The sequence below is a fragment of the Antennarius striatus genome, chromosome 16 (genome assembly GCF_040054535.1).
Source record: "Antennarius striatus isolate MH-2024 chromosome 16, ASM4005453v1, whole genome shotgun sequence".
Classification (NCBI taxonomy): Eukaryota; Metazoa; Chordata; class Actinopteri; order Lophiiformes; family Antennariidae; genus Antennarius; species Antennarius striatus.
This window is the reverse complement of record NC_090791.1, coordinates 19,955,935-19,982,850: the sequence shown is the minus strand read 5'-3', so window position 1 is coordinate 19,982,850 and position 26,916 is coordinate 19,955,935. Positions and strand designations below refer to the sequence as shown.

Sequence of the window (26,916 nt, the reverse complement as noted above, 5' to 3'; positions counted from 1 at the left end):
GTGATGGTTTGGCTCCACTTGTGAGAACACGCTAAGAACACGCTAAGTATTTTTGCCCCTTGTTGTAAAACTCTATTATTTGCTAAAACAGTGGTATACACCCTTTTTCTGTGCCACAGACGGGTTGAACACCTGGTGATCTTTTCACAGACTGGTGGAGGAATAAATAAAACGACGAGGAGCTGTTCTAAACATAATAATCAATAATCAAATGTGTATCAACTTTATTAGCAGCGTCCTCGTAACGTCACGACTTGTGTTTTTTGTGGGTTCTTCTAGCGTGTGTGTGGATGCGTCCCATCAGGAGCGTACACACACACAGATACACACACACACAGATACACACACACACGTCAGTGTGTACCTGAAACATGGCGATGTGCAGCTGGCTCCTGTGCAGGCCGGCCTTTGCGGCCTCCAGGTTGGCCTCCAGCCTCCTCAGCAGGTCCACCTTCTTCCAGGCCGTGTCGTAGGAGGAGGCCAGCACGTTGGCTCTGTTCAGCAGCAGCTGGGAGACGCGGCCGGACGCCAGGCTCTGCTCCACCGCCTTCTGACACAGCTCATCCAGAGTCACCTTCACAGCAGGAAGAGAACATGTTGTCATCTGCATAGAAACAGTCGCACGCAGAATCACAAAAGGTTCTGGATTCCTTCATCAGGAGAAAACATTTTGGTTCCAAACATACATAGCCAGGATGTAGGCCACCATGATCCGGGTGAACAAGAACCCACACACACCTTACTCTCTGAGCCGAAGTCTTTGGCCTCCACCTGGGCGACCACGTCCAGGCCCAGGGCGGACAGGATGCTGCAGAGGGCCAGACCCAGGGCTTGGCTGGGCAGACCCATCAGCATCTGTCCAACAAACTCAGCGGTGAAGGCCTTGATGGGGCGGGTCATCTTTTCCTCACTCACCACGGTCACACCTGACCCCGTGGCGCTGGGCAACAAGCACAGAGGCTTCCCTAAAGCCACCGGTCCATTTGTAGGCAGCAGGTCATCAGCAGGGACACCCGCACCTGGAAGCACATCGGTCAGCACCGGTTCAATCATGGACGGTTCATTTACCATCGCTGCTATTAGGATCTCCTACCAGAGAGAGCCTGAGCGAATGAGGCACACAGTCTGAAGAAATCCCTGATGGTCTGCAGCCTTTTGAGGAAGAACACCTCCTCCATCAGCTGCCGCTGGTTCAGGCTGTCGAAGACGAGGAGCTGCTTGGCCCGCGCCTCCCTCAGAACGTCCACCTTCCTCCAGGCTGGTGGGACCTCCAGGGAACTCAGCTGAGGAGCAGAGAGGGACAGGAAACGATTGCGGTAAGCGTGTTCGTCATTTCCTGTTGTGTTTGTTTGCTTCGGCGTCCTGGTTTGCTGCTGTCGCATAATCGCTGTTAAATATCTCCTGTCATTTTAGAACTGTGGAGGAAGCTAGTTGTTTTTACAGTTTAAACCTGACAGCGAAAGTTATCACGTATTCCGGCTAACCTCTTACGAGTCGTTCATTATTAGAGCAATGTGCTGTAATACGGTGCTAGCGTAGCGGCTAATCATGGCCTTTGGATTTCCTCGACAGCAAAGTCGAGGAAATCCTCGCCACTGTCGCTCATGCTTGCTCTGGAGGGTTCTGTTGGGTTTGACTGTTAAAGCACTTTGAAATGTTTGCTGATGTGATTAAACCCTATACAAATAAAGGTAGGTTTGATTGTCACCATGCCTCCAAAAAAGATGCAAAAGTTAGAGAAAAACCAAGTGACAATGAGTGCTTTCTCGAATAAAAAAAAACCAATGAAAAGTTAATGAAGAGACAGAGACAGATATCACTGATAGATATGAGTGAAATGTGTGTGTGAAGGTTCTGTCAGCTTGGTGTAGTGTCCACAGGAGAAAATATGAATTAAAGGAAGAAAACGACTGAGTGAAAAGCAAAAGTGAAAAAACCCCAAAAACTATTACATCTGTATTTCCAGAACTGTTTCTTTTTAAATGACTACCAACATTTAACATGTTTATATATATATATATATATATATATAATTTTTTTTTTACTTAAACAGTTATGACATCGTTATTAATAAAATCATTAAAATTTACCGTTTAGTTTTTAAATTTCACTATTGGCACAACTCAATCCTTGCATAGGGCTTCTACCGTATATTCTGTTATTAAAAACGTCATGCTGGGGTGCACACATTTTTTTTGAAGCGCATCCCAGGGATGCACTACTTTCTGGAGGTAAAATGAACTCTGCATGACAACTGATCCAGTTACGGAACAGAGGATGGAGAATCAGAGGAAAAGTTGCAGCAGCTCACGATTCGATAACGTTTGCGTGTGTCAGAGCTCGTCCACGAGCGATCACGGTGTCGCTCTGAGCGAAGCATCTTATGATCAGTAAAGAAGACAGATGTGTGACCAGCTTCAGTACGTAGCACGAGCACATTTCATGAGGACCAAACCTGCACTAAAAGACCAAAATCTTCTTATATATTTGTTCCTTACTGTTAACTCCTAACGTTCACTATATATGACAGACGACGGGAACGCTACCTTCTCTGTGAGCTGCCCAAACGTATTCTCCAGCTGGGTGAACATGCCGTCAAAGGCCACCAACAACATTTGACCCGCAGACATCTTGGGCGTATCCTGGCCCGGTCCGTCCATGCTGCGAGGCTGGATCAGCTCCGAGTACTGAGCACGCAGCATCCTGATGACACAAACGTCTCTTTAGATTAGCAGACACGCTTCGGATTACAAACATTCACGTTTACAATTGGAGTGTCTGATGGAACCAAGAGGAGAGTTTTATGGCATCACACACCTTGTAATGTGAAGGCAGTGGTGGTCCAGGTCCAGGTCCAGGCCCGCGGTGGCCTGCAGACCGTCCACCAAACCCTGCAGGCCCAGACCGTCGGAGCTCTGCTCCACCAGCTGCTCTAACTCAGCCAACATGGACTCCAGGGTGGGCTCTCCTTTGATCATACAGCGCAGAGCCTCTGGGAAGATGATCTGACGGAAGTTGGTGTTCAGTTCCTTCAATGAACAAGAAACCAGTATCAAATGAGTCCTTCTGGTTCTGTCTGTTCATCCTCCACTAGATGAAACTCCAGCAGCTTCTATTCCCCATCCACACCATGGGCTGCTGCTAACGTTACCATCTTTAGATGACGCCCCCACCTGTAAGCATGTGTACACAGCATTGGCCAGGTAAACGGTTTGAATGGCCGCTGAGGGGGTGTGCAGCTCCAGGTCGTGATGCAGGAGGGGGCAGCACTGCAGCAGTGTCGCCAGTGCGCTGACATTTCCAATCATACTGCAGAGCTCCTCCAGGAACCACGCGCCATCACGAGACGTCAGGTCCACCAGCTGCTCTCCAGCACTCGCAGCTGCATCCTCCATGACCAGGTTTCTCCTGTGGGGGGGGTGAAACAGTGAGCTCCTGTTCATCTTTTAAGGTCTACAAGTTAGAAATATTTCTAAAATAACTGTCCGAGGCTCAGGTTGTTATTTTAAACGGCAAAGTGAAGTACAGAAGGGAGTAACGTTCCACCTGCAGAGCTTGCAGAGGGCAGTGGTGATGATCCCAGCCAGGCTGAGGGAGCCCGGCTCCCCGTTCTCCCGAAGGAAAACTGTGGTGCAGTGCTCGATCTCCTGCAGCTGCTCCTCACAGACCGCTGCCGTCGTGCCCTCCGCCTTCAGTCGCTCCGCCTGGTGCATCACTCTGTCGTTAGCGTCGCCCACCTGGTGCTGCAAAGTCAACTCCACACTAGAGAGGAACTGGCAGGAGGCTGCAGGGGGCTGGGGAGAAAACAGCACCTCATACCTGTGGAGAGATGGGAAATCAAACCAAGTTGTGACATAGCTAAATGATATACACTATTTTCCGCTCTATAAGGCACACTGGATTATAAGGCACACCGTCGGTTTTTGGGAAAATTAAAGGATTTTAGGTGCGGAAAATACTGTATTCAGATAAAATGTTAATGCCAATCTGTGGTTTATCCTCAACAACCAGGACATGGATTATGGAAAGTGATGAGGAAGTTAGAAAAAAATGTTATAGCAAAACAATGTCAACTAAAATAATTCAAATAGTCTTCAGTCATGTTTCCTGATGACAGCGTATGGAGAATTGGGTTTAAGGCGGCACAAGACACCACATATTTCCTACAGGCTGTGGACTGGATGAAGTCACAGAACATGACATTGTGTTATATATAATAACACAATGAACTGTACAAAACAATACCATCTTACAGTTGGATTAGGCCTGAGGTGTCTGGATAAAACACACCGATCCAAATTAGAGAACACATTCAGATACTTCCCAGTTACTGGGAATAATAATAATAATCTAATAATAATCCTCTGTTCTACTCTCTTCTAATAAACCCTATTTAATTGGCAGCTTAAGGCTCCATTTTTCTCTGTTTTCAAGTGACTGAAACCCTGTGGCAGAACGTTGTTCAGCTCACATGAAATCCAAAGGGACGATCCTTGCAGCCCTAACAAGAGGAGTTGGCCGTTCCATGAAATGGATTTTTAGAAAATTGCATCCTTACAGCAATTCTAAATTCTACGTCTGTAGAATTTGGACTGACAGCTTACTCTGCAGCGAACAAATCTCATTAGTAGAAAGAAAGAAAAGTCGAGACTACTCCTAGTCTAATGGTCTGTGTGCACCTGAATCACCATTATGTCACAATGAAGACGTGTCCATTCTGGTTCCTTACTGTCTGTAGATTTGCTGGCATCGTTCTCCTGTCATGTCTGTCAGCAGTTCTTCTAACCAGGCCTTCCACTGGTGGGCGCGATGGAGCAGCAGGGTAGTTCGAGGGTACAGCAAAGCCACCGTGGCGTAGCTGTGCAGCTGCTCCAGGCAGCCGCGAAGGGCCCCACGGCGCTGCTGCAGCAGGGAGCTCACCTCCGCCTCCAGGCTCTCACACTGATTGATGAGGTGAGCCTGGCCTGCGTTCTGCAGGAAGGCTGTAGCTGGAACATAGCTAGGAGGACCTGGGAGAATCACATAGAACATATAAACCACCTAGAAAATGTAATAAGGCTTTAAACATCACTTCATGCCTGGAGGACATCCACGCAGACGAACCCAGGTCTATGGGGCTGCTGATGTCCTGCAGCAGGCTGGCCAGCTGTGTCGCTTCCAGGTTGGAGAATGCTGCCTGGTACTGGGAGATCCACTGGTCCAGGTCAGCCAGTTTGCTCTGAATGGCCTCCTGTACTGTCCTCTGCCGCGACTGCAGCTGGGTGTGTTCAGAGTACCTGTGACAAGATAACCAGGGGGGGTCAGCTGTCAGGATGTGCTTCATCAGATCAACTTCTGGGCATCTCTGAAATACGAAGGTGTGAAGGACTCCAAATACACACAATACCTAAAATGGTCAAAAATGGTCCCATTGACTCCCATTATAACACATGTTTTTCATATACTATAAGCATATATATGTATACAGTATGATATTAGTATATATGATAATGCTGACATGTTATAATGAAACATGATCCTCATTGTCTGCAGCAAGACACTGCCCCCACAATGACCCCACGATGACCCCACAACCCAGACACAAACCCACTGTTTTTATGAGACGGCCCTTTTGTGACGCGATTAGGTAATGTGTGTAGACACTTTAAAAGGTCCCTGAGGGTTAATAAATCACTTAGTTCTGAGTGTAAATGAGCATTGACACCTTTGCTCCAGCGTGAGAATGAGATGGTCTGGATGGTTTTCTGCTCCCTCCAGGAAGGCTATCTCCTCCTGAAGCTTTGCTTGTAACTTCTCCCCTTGGCAGAGCAGCTCCTGAAGGACCAGGTACTCCTCCACAGACTCTTCCACTTGTGGCAGCACTGCCAGCATCTCATCACGGTTCTTAAACCAGTTCACCTGCATCAGACAGTCAAGGAAATACATCAGAAACCCTCATGTTCATTTGTGTGCTGTATTTTCATACATTAAGGGTTCTGGATTGTCTACTCAGTTGGAGAAGTTCAGAAGCAAATGACCTCGTCAGGATCCAGCAGTCCGTACTTTGCCAGATTTATTATGAAAAGTCTGAATAATAATTTGGACAACTAAGAGAAAACTTTACCAAAACACTAATTCAGTTAAATAAATGCAAAAGAAATAAAAATGCTGGGGAAGCAGGTTAGGGAATGTCCATCCCAACAGGAAGAAGAATGGACACGTCATCGGTCACCTTGATCTCAGCCACCCTGGAGGAGAACAGAGAGCGGGTAATGTCCCTCTCCATCTCCCTCTTGCTCTGCTTGTTTTCAGCCTGCTGGCCCCCTCCTCCATACACGGCGCCGGCGAAGCCCACCTCCCCCCCTGCGGTCCAGTCCACCAGGGGATCATAGACAAAGGCCTCCAGCAGAGTCAGGAGGGTCTCTCTGCCGCGGCGCATCATCTGAACCGCCTGAAACCACACAGAACATCCAGCGTCAGCAGGAATCAGACAAAACAGTTTGTATTTTAGTCACTTCAAAGCGGAGGCCCGTGTGTCATGACTGAGATCCAACTTGTCTTCATGCACATGACAGGATTTTTGAAATCCATTTCTGAAACTGTCCAATGACATTGAATTCATGTTTTGCTTCATAATTAAACTGCACGCTGATGTTTTGTATAAAGTGCACTATTTCACTTAAATTTGCATAAAATTGACGTGGAATTGGAGTTGTGTGTGAACAATGATTAAAGTGTGGACAGTCAGTCACCTGTTCACAGGACAGCCTGAAGATGCCCTCCACCCCGGTGACTCCCAGAGCCGTCTCAATGTTGTGTGTCATCCTGAACGGCACCTTCTCTGGCACCCGTAGGCTCTTCCCTACAAACACACACAACAAGTCTATTAAAATACAGCTAGTCCTCAAGATACAAACATCCGACTTACAAACATTTTATTTTGTTTATTTGTCCTGTAATTGTTTCTGGTCAGTCTTAGGGAATAGCGCTTTCGTATTTAGAGAAGAAATGACATTTAAATGACCTCATATGAAGATTGACAGATAGATTGAAATTTATTAAATAACGACTTACAAACAATTCAGCTTACAAACAACCTTTCAGAACCAGTTGTGTCTTAGGATGAGGACTACCTGTATATATGCTCAGAAAATGCTTCTGCCATATTGTTGTCTACAATAGTTAAAAAAGAGGGTCCCTTGGATCAGTTTTACATAAATGCTGACTTTCACATATTCTCATGAAGCCTGTCCGTGTATTAAGATTGTGGCAGATCTGTTTTTATCCAGCACAGCGTCCTCCTTTGTTTCGGGTAAAGGTTCCATATAATTTTAATAAAATACTCAAGTTAGACAACTTAGCTGAGGAAGAGACCAACAAATGAAACATGATTATGTTGACATGATGGGCATCAAGTAGTAATAATAAAGATAATAATGAAATCCTTTATTATATAAGACGGTGCCTTGCTCATGGGCACCTCGGCAGTGCTCAGGAGGTGAACCGACACCTCCATTGTCAGGTCACAATTATGACATCATGATTCAACTCAACAGTAAATCACTTCAAACTGACCTTTTTCAAAGCAAACGTTGTAGTCGATATGCACCACCTCTCCAGTTGTCATGTCAATCAACACGTTGTCAAGGTGACGGTCGCCGAGGCCAATGATGTAGCCGACCATGGACATGACCGCTGTGGATCTGGCGTAGGACTGCAGTGTGAAAAAGGAACCAAACTGTTAATCTAGTTCTACCGTTCTTTCTGAAGTCGGATGTGACGTTCAAAGATGTTGCCATGGTTACCTGAGTGACCCTCCACCACTCGCTGGGCGTGGTGCAGGAACACCACAGCTCTTTGGCCAGCAAGTTGGAGGGCGTGGCCTCCATTAACTCCTTCAGCACCTCCTTCATGACGCTGAGCGGCCAGTCTCGCCGCGTCACGTCCAGACTGAGCCCCACCGCCTTCAGCGCCGGCCCGATCCGGCTGTAGTAGAGCTCACTGGGGCGGGGCACCGGCTGCTGCTGCAGCGAGTCTGGGGCCTGAGAAGGACGGAGAAGCGTCCTGTCAAACCAACGGTCTGCAGAGCGTGGCTGCATCACAGGACACACACACACACACACACACACACACACACACGTTACCTTCTGAGACTGCAGCACCGCCTCCCGCTGCTGCCAGCGCTTGTAGAGGCCAAACAGCGGCGTGGCCCCGTCCACCCACTGGATGAGCCCCGACCGAGTCCCCAGCGGCGTGACGGAGTAGTGGCGAGCGTGGAAGTGAGGCTGCTCCTGCTGGTTGATTTTGGTGAACATGGTGTTGACTATTGACAAAAACTGCATGATGCGTTCGTCCAAATGCAGATCCTCCAGACCTGAGACAGAAGAGAAGAGTCAACCCCCAATAGTCCATCAGTCCCACTGTCCCACAAACAGCACCAGTGAGGATTAGAACTTCTTCTAAATGTCCTGTTTTAATTGGATAACAGGAAATTCACCGAACACTTCCTGCCTTCTGCAAAGGTCAAACATGTTATACACTTTTATAAATTCTGTTTATTTTATTTAATAGCCTGAGAAACATTCAAAACAGATTAGAAAAAGAACCCTGTTAGAGGGTCAGGCTCAGTTCTGAGATTTGGGATGCAGTAGTTATTTTTTAAGTTAACTTATGCATTAATTTTAAATACAACTTTTATCCCATGTTAATTTTCCAAGGGAAGAATATTTAGTGTGACGACAAAACCTCTACAAACAGCGCAGTCACAGTTAACTGACTAATTTATCAGTTAACTGTGAAAGCTGACTAATCCCTGTTGAAATATTACTCATGTATTTGGCAGTCATGTGTGATAACAACTGAAGATGGATAATAATACTGGTTAGACATCATGGTGTTCTTTTGCTGGAGGAAATGTTCTCTTACTGGACCTTGTTGAACTTTGAACAACCATTGAAGGAGAATCACAAAACTGAAGACAAACACACACATCCCTGTCTCCATCATGTCATCTAAAGGCTGCTGTCGCCTTCTAGCTACATAACACCAAAGTCAGCGCTGTGAACTTCATGACAGACTCAACACAGAGCTGTCAGGTGGAGCGGAACCTCTTAACAGGTACAATTTAATAAAATACAAGCCTGTCTCCTTCCATCCCCGCCTGAGGAGAAAACAAACCAAAGAAATACAGATTCTACCTGAATCGACGTAAATACACTGTGAATAGTTTGTGTTGGAAAAAAAATGATTCACTTCCATTTCAGTTTCAATTTATTTGTTCCTTTTGACCTGATGATGCTGAGGGTTTACTCCTTTAGTTCTCACTGAGACCTTTCCTGTTTCTCTTTTTAAGCAACAGGTTTATTTCGTTGGGGGGTCTCCTACCTTTGAAGAGGTACGGGTAGTTGTGTCCATCTGAGCCCAGGAAGAAGAGCTTCTTGGGCTTAGTCTTGGTGGGCAGGATGGTGATGGTGCTGCCCACGCTCTGTATGGTGACGGCGTCTGACGCCGCCACCTCGCCCGGCAGCGCCATCTCTGTGGTCGTCATGGACACCAGGCGGGGGCTGATCTCATCCAGATGCAGCAGATAGCTGGCTCGCTTCTGGGCACGCTGCTGCAGGCTCAGCATGATCTGACCAACAACACATGATCAGTCATGTGTAGTGTATGAAAACACACACCGCCACACACACACACACACCTGTTTGAAGGGCAGCCAGCTGCTGGCGGGGTTGGCGGGGTTTGCGGGGTTTCTCAGTCGCTCCAGGGCGGTGACGATGGCGTTGCCGTAGGTTTGCTGGAACCAGGTTTCGTGCGGCGTCTCCGCTGGGGCGGCTGTGATGCTGCAGACGTGATCCAGGGCGAAAACGACGGGACGCATCAGAGCAGAGTGTTTGTCGCGCATGATCGCGATCTTCTCGTCCCTGCAGGAGAAGTCATGTCAGCGCTTTGTCTTCCAATCAGCATCAGTTTGGCAAAAGTCACAAAGACCTTATCAACAATACGTGATGCATTGGGGACACTTCACATTCTATTCAAAGCAAGAAAGGTGGAAAAAGTCATTGAATATGATAATATTTCACAGAAAGTCAACATAATGCTTAAAAAAAATTTCAGTGTTGCCATCTTTCTTTAAAACTCAAATTTAATGCATAAAACTAAGAAATGCTTGAAGATCTTGAATCTTAAACTGATATTTAGTCGTCTGAGAAACTGTCTCTGGCCCTTCGACCCAAAAAACAAAATTTTACAACATTTCTTCTTAGGCCAGTGGATGCGGTCTTTGGCAAACCACTTCAGCAGATGTCTGTTTTAACAATGGGACTTTGCGGGGGGGCTTCTTGCTGGTAGCTTGGCTTCACACAGACGTCTTCTGATTGTTACTGGACTCAGATCACCTCAGATCTTCTCCGATCCTCCTGGAGATAATCCCAGGCTGAGCCTTTGCCATTTTGGATATTCTCTGATCCATTCCAGAAGTTGTTTTTCGTTTTCTTCCTCAACTTTCTGGATTTGCTATTTTTAAAGCATTTGATATAATTTTAGCTGAACACCGATCACTTTTTACACGTCTTTATAGGTTTTCCCCTACATTATTAACTTCTCCCTTAAAGAATGCTCTTCTTCTGAACGATGCCTTGAACAACCCATTTAACCCCGTTTTTCAAGGACAAATGCACAGCCAGCATCTACAGCACCAGTTGCCTTGATCCTGAACTAAGGGACTCCTGTTTGACACCATTGGTTCTTATAATTCCCTATAACACTGACTGGTAGGTTCAATCAGCTGTGAGTACACGCCAGACCAGAAGTCTCACCTGCGCAGCGTGTTGTTGTTCTGCACCCTCTTGACCTCGTCCTCCAGCTGTTGGATCCGACGCAGGACGTGCATGTGTTGTTGTTGTAACACCCCCAGCCACAGCTCGTCCCACAGTAAGGTCACTCTGCGCAGCTCACCCACCAGCTGCTGGACCTGCTCAGCACACAGGAACCCACGATCACGTACGATACTAGTTTGTCCTAACACCAGAGTTCATTTTACCGCCAGAAAGTAGTGCATCATGGGATGCGCTTCAAGAAAAATGTGTGCATCCCAACATGACGTTTATGCATCCCAATAGTAATAACAGAATATACGGTAGAAGCGTACGCAAGGATTGAGTTTTGCCACTACTACAATATAAATACTAAACAAACTTAATTTTAATGTCTTTTATTAATAACATCATAACTGTTTAAGTAAAAAGAAAAAAAAAATTAAATATAAGTTTCATCAAAATGTTAAAGCCTGGTAGTCATTTAAAAAAACAGTTCCTCCGGGATTAATCAAGTATCTATCTATCTATCTATCTATCTAGAAATAAAGAAAAAAGTAATAGTTCTTTTTTTTTTTAAATTTGCTTTTCACTCAATATTTTTCTTTGCCTTTAATTCATATATTCTCCTGTGGAACCGGCACCAAGCTGACAGAACCTTCACACACACATTTCAGTCATATCTGTAGTAATATCTGTAGTCATATCTGTAGTAATATCTGTAGTAATATCTGTAGTAATATCTGTAGTAATATCTATCTCAAGAAAGCCCTCACTGTCACTTCCTTTTTATCCAACTTTTGCATCTTTTTCAGAGGCATGGTGATAATCAATCAATCAATCAATCAGCCTTTATTTGTATAGAGCTTAATCACATCAACAGACATTTCAAAGTGCTTCAACAGACAGAGAAACCCAACAGTCACAATGTGTGCGTCAAAGACACAAGAACGCACGCAAACGAGAACAACAACGCCATGCATCGCTCTGATGCCTCTTAAAGTATGAGTGTTTCCAGCAGGAGTTTGGTGTGTGTGTGTGTGTGTGTGTGTGTGTGTGTGTGTGTGTAGTCACCTGAAGCACCATGGTAGGGTTTGCTAAAGACAGTTTCTCCACTATCTTGCTGTAGCAGTCCTGCATCATGGCCTGGTCCTGACTGGAGTAGATGGAGGGCAGCTCCTCTGGAGCCCCTCCCTGGCTGCTGCTGTCCTGCTGCTCCACCTCCTCCACCAGACCGTCTCCCTCCATGCTGCCCAAGAAGGTGGGCAGAGCCGATGGCAGTTTACTCCCTGTCAACAACACAAACAGTACGTCTACTGCTGACTGCGCGTCTCTGACATTCCTACACATCCAGCGCAGCAGCAGTTAAACTGCAGCTTCCCCCTCCAGGACCTGAACAACTTATTCACCATCTGATCTGATTTTAACAACAAAAAATAAAAATACATCAAATAACACAGATAGAAGGTGGTTTAATATCAGTATAGGGAGGGTTCATAAACCTTTAAATTACCATAAATAATCATTTGTTTCTATACCGTGAAATTTTGTTTTTCCAGGTGGTTCCTGGAACGCATTAACCGCGAGTAACTAGGGACCACTGTATTTCAGTCGAGACCGTTTTGGAGTTATTTTACCAATGTTAAATAAAACATATATAAAGCATGTGAACAAATGATCAACTGCTGTGCCGGTAATAGTCACTAAACTTTATTCTTTCAAGTGTCTTGTTGTGAAGTAGAGATGAACAATTGGCTTCTCATCACATGTATGAAACATCTGCTGGATGAAGCTGCACACAGAGAAGGATAAACCCGTACCTGCATTCTGAGCCTCTGACCCCAGAGAGAGAGAACCCACGATGGCGGGGTACAGAATGAGGTGTGGGGAGTCCTGGGCCACTCGACACAGCAAGTTGCATATACTCTGTCGGATGTACGCTTCAGGATGGTTGAGTCGGGAAAAAAGCTGGGGGATGATGGCTGTGTGGGGCGACACATCACAATAAACACGTAAACAAAATCCTCATGTAACATGAACACACACCAGACTTCATGGACACTGCAGAATCTGAGGAGAGTCCATGAAGAGTCCATAAACTGTCTTTTAAATGTGTAATTGTTCACAGAAATGTGAAAAGGTATTGGTTTCAACTACATCATGAGTCAGTCTCACTGGTAAATGCCCCCTCATGCCCCTCCAGGCAGTGATCAACTTTTTTCCCCCAAATCTCTGCATTTACTGCATTAGAACTTGAAGGTACCCTGATAATATAAAACCTATAATACCAATCATTTTCTTTCGAATATCAATGAGTGATATCAGCTGGAGACGTTTGACACCAGATCACTGTCATATCTCTGCTGCAAATGTCTCCATTTTTTAAATAAAGGTGCGTTAAGAGTAAAAACCTCAGCCAAGGCTTGCAAATCAGTTCCTGGTTTCACAAAAATCTAATCCTTTCTTCCGTTACGAGAGCCACCTCTGTTTACAGAATGTAAAGACAAAGTAATGAGGGCAGTTCAGAACGCATCGGCCCCATTTCACACCATTAGCAGTTTGACATACCCCTCCAGGGTGCAGTGGGGGTGGAAGCCAGGCCTAACTCCAGCCCTTCCCTCAGTTCACCAGCATGCTTCACCAGCAGACGGAGAAGACGCAAGGTCGCCATGACGATCACGTCATCGTTGCTCTGTTTGCTGCTGTGACAGGACAGCAGGAGTTTAGGGTCGTCTTCATCCACGGGGACCTGAAACCAAACGCACAACGAGCGTGAAGGACCGCGTGGTCGTCATCGGCAACACATTTTCTCCCATGAGGTCTCACCTGCCCAGTGTTGAGCTTGAGGAAGGTGAAATAGGCCTGGCAGGAAACCCGGTAGAGGCCAAAAATGCGGTCAACCACCCGCCTCCAGACGCGGATCAGCCCATCCGTAACCGGCTGGCCCGCGTCCCCCAACCAGGGGCAGGAGCCGGTGAGCTGTCGCCAGATGACGTCCACCATGTCGTCCTCGTTGTCTTCCTGCTGCAGAGCCATGTCCTCGTCCTGGAGCGCAGCAGAACAGTTAGAAAGGACTCACCGGCACAGAGGGGTCGCCTGCAGAACGCCGCTCACCTGTATGCCCGTCGGCCGACACATAGCCTGACCCAGAATGCTGAAGATGGTGTCCTTGTCTTCTTCGCTGGTGGATGCGGGAAGCAGCTCCTCTACCTCCTTTTTCTCCCCTGGAAGAAGAGGCAGTCCCTCCCCCTGGCTAGAGAGACATCAACACCAGGAGACACATTCATACTGAATAACATGTAGAGCAGCGCTTTCCAAAAGGGCTAACTGGCATTTCGCTAACATGTTATTAGTTTTACAACTAGATCATGTAGTTGGATCACCACACACTCACCTGGCATTATCCACCACCTTCCTGCCCCAGCGGTAAGCCCAGCTGGCCAGGGCGGCCCACGACTTTGCCATCTCTGGTGCCAGGCTGGTGGAGAGCTGGTAGAGCTGCCCCAACACGAAGTCTGCTTCCCCAACGCCCACGTTCACTGCAGAGAGGACGGAGATGGAAATGTGGCTGGAATCAGGACCACACCTCGCCCCCAAAAAATAGGATGTAAATCCAGGCCAGCCTGGACTGTCGGGGTCACCTGAGGTCTCAGCGGTGATGTGAGGAATGCCTTGCTCCTCCAGAGGAAGCTCCAACAGAGCAGAGATGTTCCGGCTGAGAGGAGAGACGCTGCCAACGGCATTGGACGAGTTTCCTACTCCTGACTTCTTCATCACCTACAACAAAACATTACCAGTTCTTACATCATGGTTTCCGTAGTAACGCCACTGCTCAGCGCACCCCAAATGTAAATTAGTAGCAAAGCAACGGCCGTATTTGAGAATTAAAGTAAGCTGAGTGAAAACAAAACAATCACAGGTCTTGTGAACAGAGAGGCAGTGAAGGGGAGGACACCTGTTTCAGCTGAGGCGTCATGTCCTTCCAGTCAGTCAGCAACCATTTGCAGAGCGTCAGCAGCGAGTGGCAGGCGGCAACTTCATTCTTCCCCACATGACAGAAGGACAAGGTGGCCTTGCTCAGGACCTCCATGGCCTTCATCGACTGGCCTGGAGACACAGACGCTTTGAGGAAATAGATAGAAACATCCATCCATCCATCTGTATTTAGACTCTAGTGATGACATTTAAATGACCTCAAATGTGATTATGGATTGGAATGAAATAAATAACGACTTATGAACAATTCAGCTTACGAACAACCTCTCGGAACCCATTGCGTCGTAGGTTGAGGACTACCTGTAATGTCATCTGTTCATTACCTGCTGTTCTGAGGACTTTAGCTTTTTCTATCTGCAGCTCTGGCCCCCATTTCTCCCCCAGGGTTCCTTCCAGGGTCAGCAGCCTGAAGGCCTGACACAGCTCATCCTGCGGCTCCTCCTCCGGCGTTCCACCGCTGCACTGACCCAGCAGCCGGGACGCCAGGGCAATGTTGCCTTTCTTCCGGGCAAATTTGACAGCGGTCAAACAGAGCTCCGTCAGGTGTCCATCAATAGAGCAGGAGTATCCTGGACAGGAAAGAGATGAAGGAGAACCAACAGATGAGATGAAGGACAACACATGTTGCGGACGTAGCGATAGAATTAGAACTAATCAGAGAATCACTCGACTACAAAATAACCCAGAATAGAAACTAGCTTCAATCCCAGGTTAAAGTCACAAGCCCCCTGGTTTGATGCTTGTGATCACATTTAGCCTGAAATGTGGAGATCAGCTGGACACCAACTGTTGAACCCAACTCCAACTAAGATACGTTTTCAAGGCTGCCAACACAAGAAAATTCTTTTAGCTCTTTTTACAGAATATTTTTGCTGAAAACTGAAAGGTTTCTGTATTTACACAGCAACTTTTAAACCCAGATTTACATGCTTGTTTGAAATTTGTCCCGTTGAATCTGGCCAAGAAGAGCATCAACGCAAAATTTCATGGTAACTCACAGAAATCTGAAATAACTATGACAAAAAACTTAAGGGCAACAAAGTTTAAGATCAGCCTCCAGATTGTTCCAAGATGCAAGAGCAGAAAACCTAAAAGCCTTCTGTCCAAGTCCTGTTCTTGCTTTGGGAACACTGAAATGTAAAAATGGAAACTGCGTTTTCAAGACTATTGGCTTAAAAAAGATAAATGAGGGAATGTTTCTAATGTTTAGTTTGGTCAAGATTGAGAACAAGCTGTGGTAACTAAACCATCTTGTAATCTGTCAAATGCACACTGAGTTTACTCAAGAGCCTAAAGGGGAATAGGTTTAAGGCAACAAATGACAGAATCACCAGCGCTGGAAACAGACGGCTGCACTGAGAGGTTATGACCTTGAAAATGTGTGTATAAATGAAGTCATAGTGCCCTAGAATTGAACCTTGGGGAAACTGTTTGGGCCTCTGGGGTCAATCCCTCCGTCTGAATAATCTGGGTTCTGTCCACAGTGTAAATCTGAACCTTCACTGCAGTCTGCAGCACAATATAAAGACATTCTGACCATGTAGACATTTTTGGGTAAATTTTCTAAATGTCAGTCCCCTTATCGTTCTTTTTATTGTCATAAAAAGTGACATTTGATCCAGTTCATATCGCTCTACAGTCTATGTGTGTGGGGTCACTTATGGACACTTAGGGTTCAATCTGTTGTCAGCATTTAGTTATATTACACTCAAAGGATGGAATCTTTCCTAACCGCTGATTAGGAAACAAAAGCAAAGTAGATTCCTGTGTTTTTGTAGCAGACAGTCACAGGTACTGCTAGTTCAAGAATAATGTGTTCAAGAACAATTACCTTTGAGTTTGTTCAGGAGTTGTCTCTGAAATAAAGTGTATCTGAGGGCTTGAAGGAAGGGCTGGACATCCTGCTGCTTACAGGAGCTCAGGGCTTCACTGCTGAGGGGAATCACACAGTCCTGCAAAGAACAAGAGTCATTATCAAGAAACCTGTCAGAGATGATACGAGCTGTGTGACGTGGAGCAGACTCCTAGAATATACCATCAGTACATACCTCTTGTCCACTGAGTGTGTTCTCCAGGGTGGCGGTGCAGTGGAGCTGCAGGGTGGGCAGGGTGGGCAGGGCTTCAGACAGAGTCAGGGTGGACAGGCGAAGAGGACCCAAGCAGATCCGACCAGTCTGTTTCAGACAGCGCACCAACGTACTGCAACACGGAGGAGGACGACTGAGACTGGAACGCTAGCACGTCAGTGAGGACGACCTCAAGGCACCAACGTTCATCACTTCTCACAAGGCAAGTTCAAAGGTCACAGAAGGACATCAGAAGTGATCCAGAATCCTGACTCACACTCACACCTCTGATCAATTCACTCGTACGTCAGGATTTTGGAGGTGGTAGGAAGCTGGAGGACCACAGAGACATGCAGCACCGCCCACTGCAACACTGGGCTGCCCTTTTAATCTGGATAAACTTCCATTATTGGTATTATTTAAACATGAATTATTATAATTGTTCAGCTTCAATTCACCTTGAGGTAACTTTAGTCATCTTAGGTTTAAACTAGCTCTGTCTAATCTCCCCACCTCAGCCAATAAAGATTAGTAGTCTCTCTCCCATTTCCTCTTTTTCTTCCTTGAACCATTTGTACTTTATTCTGGTCTCTGTTTGCAATAGAATTCTTTAAGTGTTCCAGGAACTAAATGGAGGATTAGCGTGAATTCTCACTCTGGATTGGCTGCGGTCCTCTGCTCCTGCTTGGTTTTGGTCATGGCACCAACGGCGCTACGCAGGAGTTGTACTTCAATGGCTCTCTGCAGCTCCGATGGATCTGGACTCATGGAGGGCAGGAGCCTCTTCAGATCTGAAAGACACAAAAAAGATGGACAAATACATTTCAATTGAAGAAGCTGTGCCATTAATTAGTAGCTGTGTGCTGTAAATTCTGGATTATAAACTGCTACTTATTTCACACGCTCTGAACTATGTGGCTAATTTATAGATTTTTATGGGCTAACAGCCTCCTGAGTCGCATTCCTCCAGCAACAAGAGTGAGATAGACGGATGGAAGATGTTAACGTAGTTGGAGTTTTGGACATTTTGAACGTCATGATGGGAAGCAGGTGAAAAAAGCCACACGATGGAGTTTTTAAGTTAAAGACAATCGATCTGGCTGTTGAGGTAGAAACACAGCTGCTGCAACGTTGGCTTGGCATCAATGAATTGATGGAGAGACGTTGGCGATGGCAGCGTTGCATTACGGCCATGTTACAGGCCCACTGTTAGGAAAGACAGTAATTAAAATTTTTAAAAATGTTTCTGTGTAAATACCTCACGTTCCAACACCTCGACACCTGCAGCGTACAGACAGGTGTGCTCAATAGTCAGGAATTTATGGCATTTCATTTGTTCTCAGAACAGCAACAGTGTCATATTATATGTAAGGATTGGCATTTCAAGTAAAATTACTATTGCCAAAAACATATGGCACTATTTGAATAATAATACAAAGGAATACATGCATGACCTGAAATAACATTTAAAATAAAAAGGTTCCCATCTCTAATTATTGTTAAACGGATTCTGAAGTCTTTGTAATGATTTTTCTAGATGTGTCTAACATCTGTCAGATGGTGGTCATTTATTATCTACTTTAAGTGTTCTTCTGTTGTTAATAGTGGCGGTACCAGTCTGTGGGTCAGTCGGTCCGTGGGTCAGTCGGTCCGTGGGTCAGTCGGTCCGTGGGTCAGTCGGTCCGTGGGTCAGTCGGTCCGTGGGTCAGTCGGTCCGTGGGTCAGTCGGTCTGTGGGTCAGTCGGTACCAGGCCACACAGAGAAAATACACAACTTCTATTGTTTCTGTTGTCTCTCTGATCTGGTTCTGAAGCACGTTTTGTTTTGAACAGATTCTCTCCTCCACATCTGATGCTTGTGAAGATGCTTGCCTCGGTCACATGACTACCTTCTTAAAGGTGCTCCTCTGGCCACTAACAGAATATATTACCGCCAAATTGAGACTCCCAAGCTAGCCTGAAGGTAAGAAAGAAAAAAAACTCTTTGGAAAGTTTCTCTGCGGAGAGTAAAACAGCCAGTGAGGTGACAAGAAAAACCTACGACTTCAAAGAAAAAGGAAGCAGCAAAATAACAGTTTTTCTGCTGGTCTTATCTTATTTAGTTGTATTTATCCATCACACCTTCAAGGACGGTCTCTGAAAATGTTGTCTGACATTAAACCGGTCCGTGGCGCAAATAAGGATGGGGAGCACTGGCCTAGAGGAGGTGACTCTGTCCTGACGTCTGGCTCCGTGTCAGGTAACAACATATTACAGCAGACAGTACTGGTGAACTGTGATGCGATGGGATCCACTCACCCAGCTTGTCTTTACAGCTGGAGCTGTAGTCCTCTCCAGGCAGCAGCTCCAGCTGAGCTCCACACTCCGTCAGGTCTCCGTCCTCAAAGCGGCTCAGAGCCTCGATGTAGTTCAGGTCTGCCTTCAGGCTGATGCTGACCGGGCTGCTGGAGTTCTGCTTGAGGCCGTGGACCGTGGCCTGCCACTCCTTCACGGAGGCCCAGTCGCAGAGAGCCACGTAACACTGACAGGCTTTGTTGGCGAGGAAGTTGGTCACCTCCGGGGAGCACTCGTTGGCCTTGAGCAGCACGGTCTTCCTGGTGTCACCTTTTCAGAGAGAACAGGGATAACATGATCTCCACCACTGCCTCAAGGGCGACAGGTTCTCCTCACACACTAAACAACTAACTGAGTTGTTAGTTGTACATTAGTGGTGTAACACAAGTGAAATGGAAGCTTGCTACTCACCATTACTGGCGTGTTTGGGGCTGCTCATGCTGCTGGAGAACTTGAGCAGACAGCCCTCAGAGCCTTTGACGCTGCAATCCATCCCTGTGACTGCAGACAGCTGATCCTGATACTCCAGAGCTGCTTTTTCAAACCTTCATATATAAAACACACAACCAACACATGAAGCAAACACAGCTGAGCGTCTGCTGAGCTGTGCGGCTCTGGATGACGCTGCGTGGCGTACCGTCCCTCGGCCTGCAGGGCGACCGACGACAGCCAGCCCAGGTTCCTGCCGGTGATGAGGAGGCTCCAGGCCGCCAGGCCCTGAATGGCCTCCGGACAGCGGAGCTCACATAGAGCCTCCACCAGCAGCATCAGGGGAACCTCCAGCTCTGGACCCTGACAGGCAAGGACAAAAAACATGTTACTCATGTGAAAAGACAATACAATCGACCAATCAGGACGTGTCTATCATTAAAGCTTCCTTTGTTTGATACGACGTGATTGGAGCCAAATAGCAGAAATGATAAATGAGCCACGACAACTGAACACTGGAGGAATTTATCTAAAGCAAAAGTCAATTATTTTAATTGTCCCTGTTAACTGCTATAATTATTAGTGGAAGATCTAAGAAAAAGTGACTTCTCAAAGTTGAAAACAGAATTAAACACTTAAAATCCACCAAACATTAACAAGGTAGTCAGAGACTGCAACATCCTGCGACACCCCGGAATTTAAAGTTTAACCCTGACCTACTTTCAAAATGGTCACAGCAATGGATTCTATATTGTACTATCGAGAATGACACTGACCTTGTTTTCTAAAGGTGAAGGTCATCGTCACATTTTTGTGCCTCTGGCTTCCTGAAAATGTTGCTTTTTGTTTTGTGATTATATCTTTTATTTATTTAGTCAGTTTTTTTATGTTATTACATCCGACTTCACTGTCATCAGTGTTGGAACATCAACAAAAAGAAAAAAAAAGGTTGATGGGTAGAAGCCATTGGCTTGTAAAGTTCCCGCCCCCTGAATCAACAACATCTGTCTCATTGCAGCACATTATCAACCATCAGGTTTCAGAGATGTGTTCCTAAAAAGATAGAAAAGTGTAAATTTGACCTTGACCTAGTTTTCAAGGTCAAGGTTGTGATCTTATTTTCCTATCCTTGCCTCCCTGAATAAAACACCTTTTTGTCTTTGTCTTATCCAGTTCCAGAGACATGTGCAAAAAAGTGTACAAACATTGACCTTTGACCTTGACCTAGTTTTCTCAAAGTCAAGGTCCAGTCCAGGTATAGACGGTGTGTGTCACTGACCTGGGGGCTGCTGTTCTTGATCTCTGTTAGGAGGTCAAAGCCGTGGCGTACGGTCACCGCCGGCTGGCCTGACAGGAGACCCACCCTCATCAGCGCCAGGCGGATCCTCGTCAGCCAATCCTGGCAGGTCTGACGGTTGGTGTAGAAGAACGTCCTGATGCCCTGAGACGAGGAGACGAGGGGCTCCATCAGTCTGATAGTACTACTGTCACCTGCTCTAGTCTCATTCCTCCTTGATCATTGTGTCGCTCACCTTTGGGGGGGCCGTGAGAGCGTTGGCGCAGCCTTCATATGCATTGTACATGAGCTTCTCCAGGTTCTCCAGGTACTGGAGCAGCAGAACGAGGCGCAGCTGATTGGAGTGGTGTCCGTCCCCATCGCTCCCAGCACCGACCCAGGCTCCAACATCCTGCTCTGGGTTCAGACTGTGGGCAGCCAGGCTCCGGATCATACCTGGAGCACCAACAGAGGCCTTGTGGAAACCAGTTCTGGAGGTTCAGACCACTTGGTAATAAAATGTATTTAGTAATAACTAAGCTTTTAAATGTCCTTTCTTTTTAAACATTTGCATTTAGTGAATTTCCACTGGGACCTCCTTCTAAACATCAGAGCAGGCACCAGCACACCAAAAATAAAGGCCACAATTTAATAATGGACTACTGCAAACTGGTGTGTGCACACACACATCTATCACTGACAGGATAAACACCAGCAACATCAGCCCAAAGTGGTAAAAGGCTCCGGTGACGCTGAGCAGCACGCATGTCCTTCTGGTCTCTACCTTCAATGGTCTGGAACGTGTCCTGGGCGCGGCCCAGCGGCGTTCTCAGCTTGGACAGTACGGTGAACTGTGCAGCCTCCCACACCGCCCACTGCCACAGCACCGCCTCGGTTTTCACCAGCGCCCGTGGAACCAGGCCCGGCCTGCTGACATCAGCGGCTCCCCGGCCGTCCCGCTTCTCCAGCCGCTGGCAGCTGTAGAACAAACGCTCCAGCCAGGGGTCCTTGCTGTGGACACAGAAGAGTTAACGCTAGGTGACCTCGTTGGGTTCTGCAGCAGTAAAAACACACATTAGAACCTCACAACTAGATAATCATCATCATAAATAAATCATCAAATAAAGGCCTTCTGACAGGTACCCTCCACGGTTCAGGACCCCATACAAGATGAAACTGATGAGGTCGCTGAAGTCCTGGGGGTGGAAGGTGCTGCTTGGTGCTCGACTCATGTGGTGGCGAATGGCCAGGGAGATCTCCCTCAACTCGGGGTGGCTGTGGTTACTGTGGACACACACATCACAAACCCTTCAGTGATACGACAAATACACCACAGTGTCATCTGCGTACCTTAAAACAGATTTTACTTGGTACTGCCCAGTAGCACAAGAAGACTGACCTCAAAGCCACATCCAGAGGAATTGTCCTGAGCAGCTTGCCGTAGGCCTGCCTCACCCTCACTGCTGAGTGGACCAACTGAACCCTGCACACGTCCACACACCTACACACACAAACACACACACTGAGCTGAAGAACAACATGGAAACACACCTAGTTCACAGATCACTCTCCCAAATTTCTGAACGCTTTTCGAGGATCTGCTCACCTCTGAAGCAGGTCAGTGGACAGAGACGAGGAGAGGACCTGTAGGCTGTAGCAGGCCTGAAGGCAGACGGTCTGGTCTTCATTCAGACCTGTCCAGAGGACACAAGGGAAAAAGCACATCCACCAACAACCAGGAATCAAACGCAACTCAACATGACAATCACACAGCCCTGAAACCTTCTGGACATCGTGGTCTCACCATTAGAAAGGAGACCTCTGCAGAACTTGTTGAAGGACGGCAGGGAGAAGAGAGGGCTGTAGGTGTCGGACTTCTTCATCAGGACAGCGATCTCCTGAGCCCAGGTCAGCAGCAGCCTCCTGACACGTCAAGGCAAAAGCATTAGACTGTGTCCGCTGATGTTTATGACGTCTCTTAAATCTAAAGTTCATGGTCAGTGGACACACGGACAATGTCTTTATGAAGGCTACAGGACTGCGATAGGTGTGTGTCAGAGCCACAGAGGGACAGAACCTGGTCTCCAGGTAGAGGTGCTCCTTTGCCAGCAGGCCTCCCAGAAGGTTGAGCAGCGTGCTGAAATGTTTCTTTGTTGCCGTGGTAACTGTGCTGATGACAGCGCCGTCAAATAACGAGGGAGAAGACGACAGACTGGATGAGATGAAGTGATCGTGTCTGTAAGGGCGAAAGACGGGAAAAGCAGTTAGGAGAAATCAGGACACGCGTGGCCACACATTCATTCGCTCGTTCATTCATTCATTCATCTTCGTGATGACGAGAAGTTCGTCATCATTTCATCTTCAGTCACTTTTCGGATATCCAGGTGGCCGAAGCCGATCCCAGCTGACTACAGGCGAGAGGCGGGGTACACCCTGGATGCGTTGCCAGCGCATCACAGATATTATAGTACATCATTTTAGTAAACATGATGTCAGATGTTCGGGTTAAGTGTTTCTGTCTTCTATTAAAACAGTCAAGAACTAAATGAAAAACTATAATACACACTTATTAATAAATATGAATATTTACAGTCCAAGAATTTCCTTTTCACTAACATTCAAAAGTTTGGTGTCACTTTCCTTATTTTTGAAAGAAATGAAGATAACTTTAAACTACTCCTAAATTCAGTACACTCTATACATGGTTAATGTGATTAACAATTATTCCAGCAGCAAATGTCTGATTATCTGCATTGGTGTATAGATGTCCATTTCCAGCAGCTATCACTCCAGTGTTCTAATGGTGACACATGTTTGTTCATTGTGTCAGAAGGTTTGATGATTAGAAAACCTTTGTGTAATTATGTTAGCACTGCTGAAAACAGTTTAGAGAAATGAGAAAACTTCTCTGAAGCATCACATGTGTGGTCTGTTCTTGTTTTTAGAAATGAACGCTATTCCATGCAAGAAATTACCAAGAAAATGAAGATTTCCTCCAGCGGGGTGTCACTACACCTCCCTTCATGATATTTTAAAATGTGTTTGATTTTATAGGAGTTACAATTTGGATAATTATGCTAAAGAAGTGGAAAAATGTTGTCAGCGTGGTGACACTACACTATTAATAAATGCTGTAGTGTGTGATGGAATTTTGTCTCTAATCCATTAGTTTGTTCATAACTGAGATTGGAGGGGAGATGATCCGTGGAGATTCTGCTCATGTGTGGGATGAAACCTCATCGAATCAAACAGGATTTTAAATCCTCCTGTGAGGCTGACTACTCTAACAGCAGTGTAAAATCCAGATGATCTATTTATGTAGGACACCAATGCTACATATCATCACGCCGGTGTGTACATCACCTTGTGCAGTGGGAGTAGAGGGTGTAGAGTACAGCATACTGGATGGCAGGGTAGTAGACCGCCAGCTGAGAGTGGACCAGCGTCAGGTTGTGACTGAGCAGCGCAAAGACGGTCGGAGACAACGCCCACATCTACACACAAGACACGTTTAAACACAAACAGCAACTACTTGTCTTTCATTGTGATAAATAAACCATATAGTTCCAGTCAGGAAATGTTTAACTGTTATTTTAGTGTGACATCATAATGTTGGGACCTGTCCAGTTCTATTTCCTGGGCAGCATGAATGAAACCCAGAAGGGTACCCACCCCGATGAGAGAGTTCTTCGTGTTTCCGATGGTGGTCAGGGTGCTGAGGTTGAAGATGAGCGTGAACTGGGCCTCCTCTGGGGGTAAAGTGATGGAGGAGAAAGTGGGGTGCTGGATGCTGCGTAAAGGGCTGCCAGGAGCCGGGCCCCTGTCACAGGGCTCCAGGGACCCCGTCAGGCTGGTCAGGGCACACTCCATCTCACCCAGCACCATTTTATAAGCTGCTTCCAGTGTCGGAATGTTTTTCAGGCTCAGCAGTGTCTGGTACACACCGTGAACGGCTGACATCACCTGGGGGGTCACACAGACACAAACATGGAGACAGTCAGAAAAGATATGTAATAAGAGGCGTCTGAATGAAGCTGTTCTGATCCGTCTGGTTCTGAACTGTTGAAATGCTTCGAGACCCATTTATGTTTGAACATGAAAGTGTTTCCATCAACAAGTCCATGATTCCAGACAGACTGGTCACACACTGCACACAGCGTCTGCTTCCATTTACAACCTCCTGTCTCTGTGAAGTGGGATTTTCTGCAGTGACCGTAAAGAAAACCAAACTGCGCAGTCGACCGGAGGTCCGGAACACACTTAAGGTGTCATTGTCTCCGTTATCTCTAAATCAGCGGTCCCCAGCCACTAATTCTCATAATCATAGTTATTATTTGATTGTCTTGTTCACGCTTTTATTGGAAATGATCAGTATTTCTCCTGCGTTGAATGAACCGATTGTAAGTCGCTATATTTCAAAATAAACCTCATCAGTGCCGTCACTTCAATCTAGTTTTTAATATAATTATTTCTTGTAGTTATTTCGTTTACAGAGATGTTGATTATCAATTTATGCAAATAAAGGTTGTTTATGGTCTGTTGATGTCTGCATTTTACATAAAACCACTGATGATTTATTATTAGACTACAGCTGTCATGGCGTCATTAACGGGTATCAAGCCAATGAAGACCGGTCCGTGGCGTAAAAAAGGTTGGGGGACGCTGCTCTATATTACAGGTCTACTCACCCTAACCCTCAGAGGCCATATGGGCAAACAAAGATAACTTGATTGACTTACATTTGGTGATTCTGTTTCTTTGGACTTTGTTAACACTGACAATAAAGTGCAGCGAACAAGTAATGCTGGGTAATAGTTCTGGTTCAAAGGTGTCTGTAGGGTATCAACGTTTTGCCAGTGTTTGCTGTGCAGAAAACATGAACCAAACTGCAGTAATGATCTCACCTCTTTCTCTCTATGGAAGCGCAGCTTCAGCAGCTGGGAGTCTGGTGCCAATAATTTCTCCACAAAGGACGCCGGCAGCTTTGTGTTGATCTGCTCGACGATCTACAAGAAAAAGGGAGCTAAAAGACTTTTCTAAAAGCTGCGGAACAACGATTAGCATGCTTACAATTCCCACGTCTATAGTCCGTTACACGTTGCATCATGCTTGGAGTAACTGTAACTAAATCTGTTTGGGCTGCTCCACTGCAAGATGACAATGTGAGTACCATGTAATACCGTTAAACATGGTTTAGTCTGAAGTGATGAACGTACCAGAGTGAGAAGGCTGAGCACTGCCAGGTTGTAGTCTGAGCCGCAGGCCTGGCAGCAGTCCAGCTGATCCAGGCCATAGGCTAAGACAGCGTCCATCAGCTGACTGCAGGGCTCCATGCTGGCCAACAACACACCGACACACTCGTTTCCTGCAGTGAGGACGGCCTCAGAGAACTGGACCTGCTTGGCTGTGGTCACACAGGTCAGAACCCGGTTCAGAACCTGAGGCAGGAGCAGAGACATGTTCCGTTATAGATCGTGTGGTCTCAAAAGGTTTTGCTCAACGGGCTTCGTTCAGGTCGTGGGTGCGAGTCGTACGTCGGTGACGTAGGCCTCAGTGATGGGCGGTCCTCTGAAGGGGCTGAAGCGCTCTCCGATGCTGCGCACCACCGTGCTGAAAACCCTCAGAAGAGCAGCCAGCTTTGGCAGCGACACCGATGGTGGAGGAATATCTTCATCCAGCGCCTCACCAGACATCACGTGGTTCAAGTCCTGCAAAGAGTGCCGACAGTCAAAAAAGCTCTAACCAGCCGGTGTATTTCATTACTTTAATTTTTTTTTTTTTTAGACAATTCGATGCATATTCAAAGTTGTTTACATTTGAAGCTCAGTGTAAACACAGGCCTTAAGAATCTGGACCCCTAATTTTACCTCTGCATACGCCTCCATGTCCTCCAAGAATTGTCCCAGCAGGGTGGTGGAAAAGGTCAGGTCTGCCACCCAGAACTGTTCCAGACTCTGTAGCCAGCCTAGAAGCAGACAGGAAGAGGGTGAACACAAAGCCCCCTGCTGCCCTCAGGCTTTTAC

The 26,916-nt window shown here is 46.5% G+C and overlaps 1 protein-coding gene across 3 annotated transcripts in view; it reads right to left on the bottom strand.

The window, feature by feature from the left end:
- The window catches only part of smg1 (SMG1 nonsense mediated mRNA decay associated PI3K related kinase), a 40,309-nt gene that overhangs the window by 4,937 nt on the left and 8,456 nt on the right, over positions 1-26,916 (bottom strand). For 2 of the 3 annotated variants that reach the window (XM_068336228.1, XM_068336230.1), the window contains 47 exons: positions 26,761-26,858; positions 26,428-26,601; positions 26,110-26,331; positions 25,798-25,899; positions 24,566-24,856; positions 24,257-24,387; positions 22,971-23,129; positions 22,698-22,816; positions 22,500-22,587; positions 22,293-22,394; positions 22,037-22,177; positions 21,678-21,904; positions 21,150-21,349; positions 20,897-21,058; positions 19,826-19,980; positions 19,600-19,733; positions 19,153-19,458; positions 17,511-17,646; positions 16,838-16,988; positions 16,621-16,741; positions 15,113-15,358; positions 14,749-14,900; positions 14,435-14,570; positions 14,188-14,332; positions 13,908-14,046; positions 13,620-13,838; positions 13,362-13,542; positions 12,614-12,775; positions 11,868-12,082; positions 10,797-10,951; positions 9,680-9,902; positions 9,364-9,610; positions 8,124-8,353; positions 7,785-8,021; positions 7,555-7,693; positions 6,732-6,841; positions 6,212-6,430; positions 5,705-5,898; positions 5,104-5,276; positions 4,730-5,009; positions 3,547-3,819; positions 3,174-3,408; positions 2,818-3,029; positions 2,547-2,703; positions 1,094-1,283; positions 739-1,019; positions 365-604 (listed from right to left, as the gene is read on the bottom strand). In XM_068336228.1, the coding sequence (XP_068192329.1) occupies positions 365-604; positions 739-1,019; positions 1,094-1,283; positions 2,547-2,703; positions 2,818-3,029; positions 3,174-3,408; positions 3,547-3,819; positions 4,730-5,009; positions 5,104-5,276; positions 5,705-5,898; positions 6,212-6,430; positions 6,732-6,841; positions 7,555-7,693; positions 7,785-8,021; positions 8,124-8,353; positions 9,364-9,610; positions 9,680-9,902; positions 10,797-10,951; positions 11,868-12,082; positions 12,614-12,775; positions 13,362-13,542; positions 13,620-13,838; positions 13,908-14,046; positions 14,188-14,332; positions 14,435-14,570; positions 14,749-14,900; positions 15,113-15,358; positions 16,621-16,741; positions 16,838-16,988; positions 17,511-17,646; positions 19,153-19,458; positions 19,600-19,733; positions 19,826-19,980; positions 20,897-21,058; positions 21,150-21,349; positions 21,678-21,904; positions 22,037-22,177; positions 22,293-22,394; positions 22,500-22,587; positions 22,698-22,816; positions 22,971-23,129; positions 24,257-24,387; positions 24,566-24,856; positions 25,798-25,899; positions 26,110-26,331; positions 26,428-26,601; positions 26,761-26,858 (8,609 nt within the window). The remainder of the gene's footprint in view (positions 1-364; positions 605-738; positions 1,020-1,093; positions 1,284-2,546; positions 2,704-2,817; positions 3,030-3,173; positions 3,409-3,546; positions 3,820-4,729; positions 5,010-5,103; positions 5,277-5,704; positions 5,899-6,211; positions 6,431-6,731; positions 6,842-7,554; positions 7,694-7,784; positions 8,022-8,123; positions 8,354-9,363; positions 9,611-9,679; positions 9,903-10,796; positions 10,952-11,867; positions 12,083-12,613; positions 12,776-13,361; positions 13,543-13,619; positions 13,839-13,907; positions 14,047-14,187; positions 14,333-14,434; positions 14,571-14,748; positions 14,901-15,112; positions 15,359-16,620; positions 16,742-16,837; positions 16,989-17,510; positions 17,647-19,152; positions 19,459-19,599; positions 19,734-19,825; positions 19,981-20,896; positions 21,059-21,149; positions 21,350-21,677; positions 21,905-22,036; positions 22,178-22,292; positions 22,395-22,499; positions 22,588-22,697; positions 22,817-22,970; positions 23,130-24,256; positions 24,388-24,565; positions 24,857-25,797; positions 25,900-26,109; positions 26,332-26,427; positions 26,602-26,760; positions 26,859-26,916) is intronic. The other variant, XM_068336229.1, reaches the window with a different exon arrangement.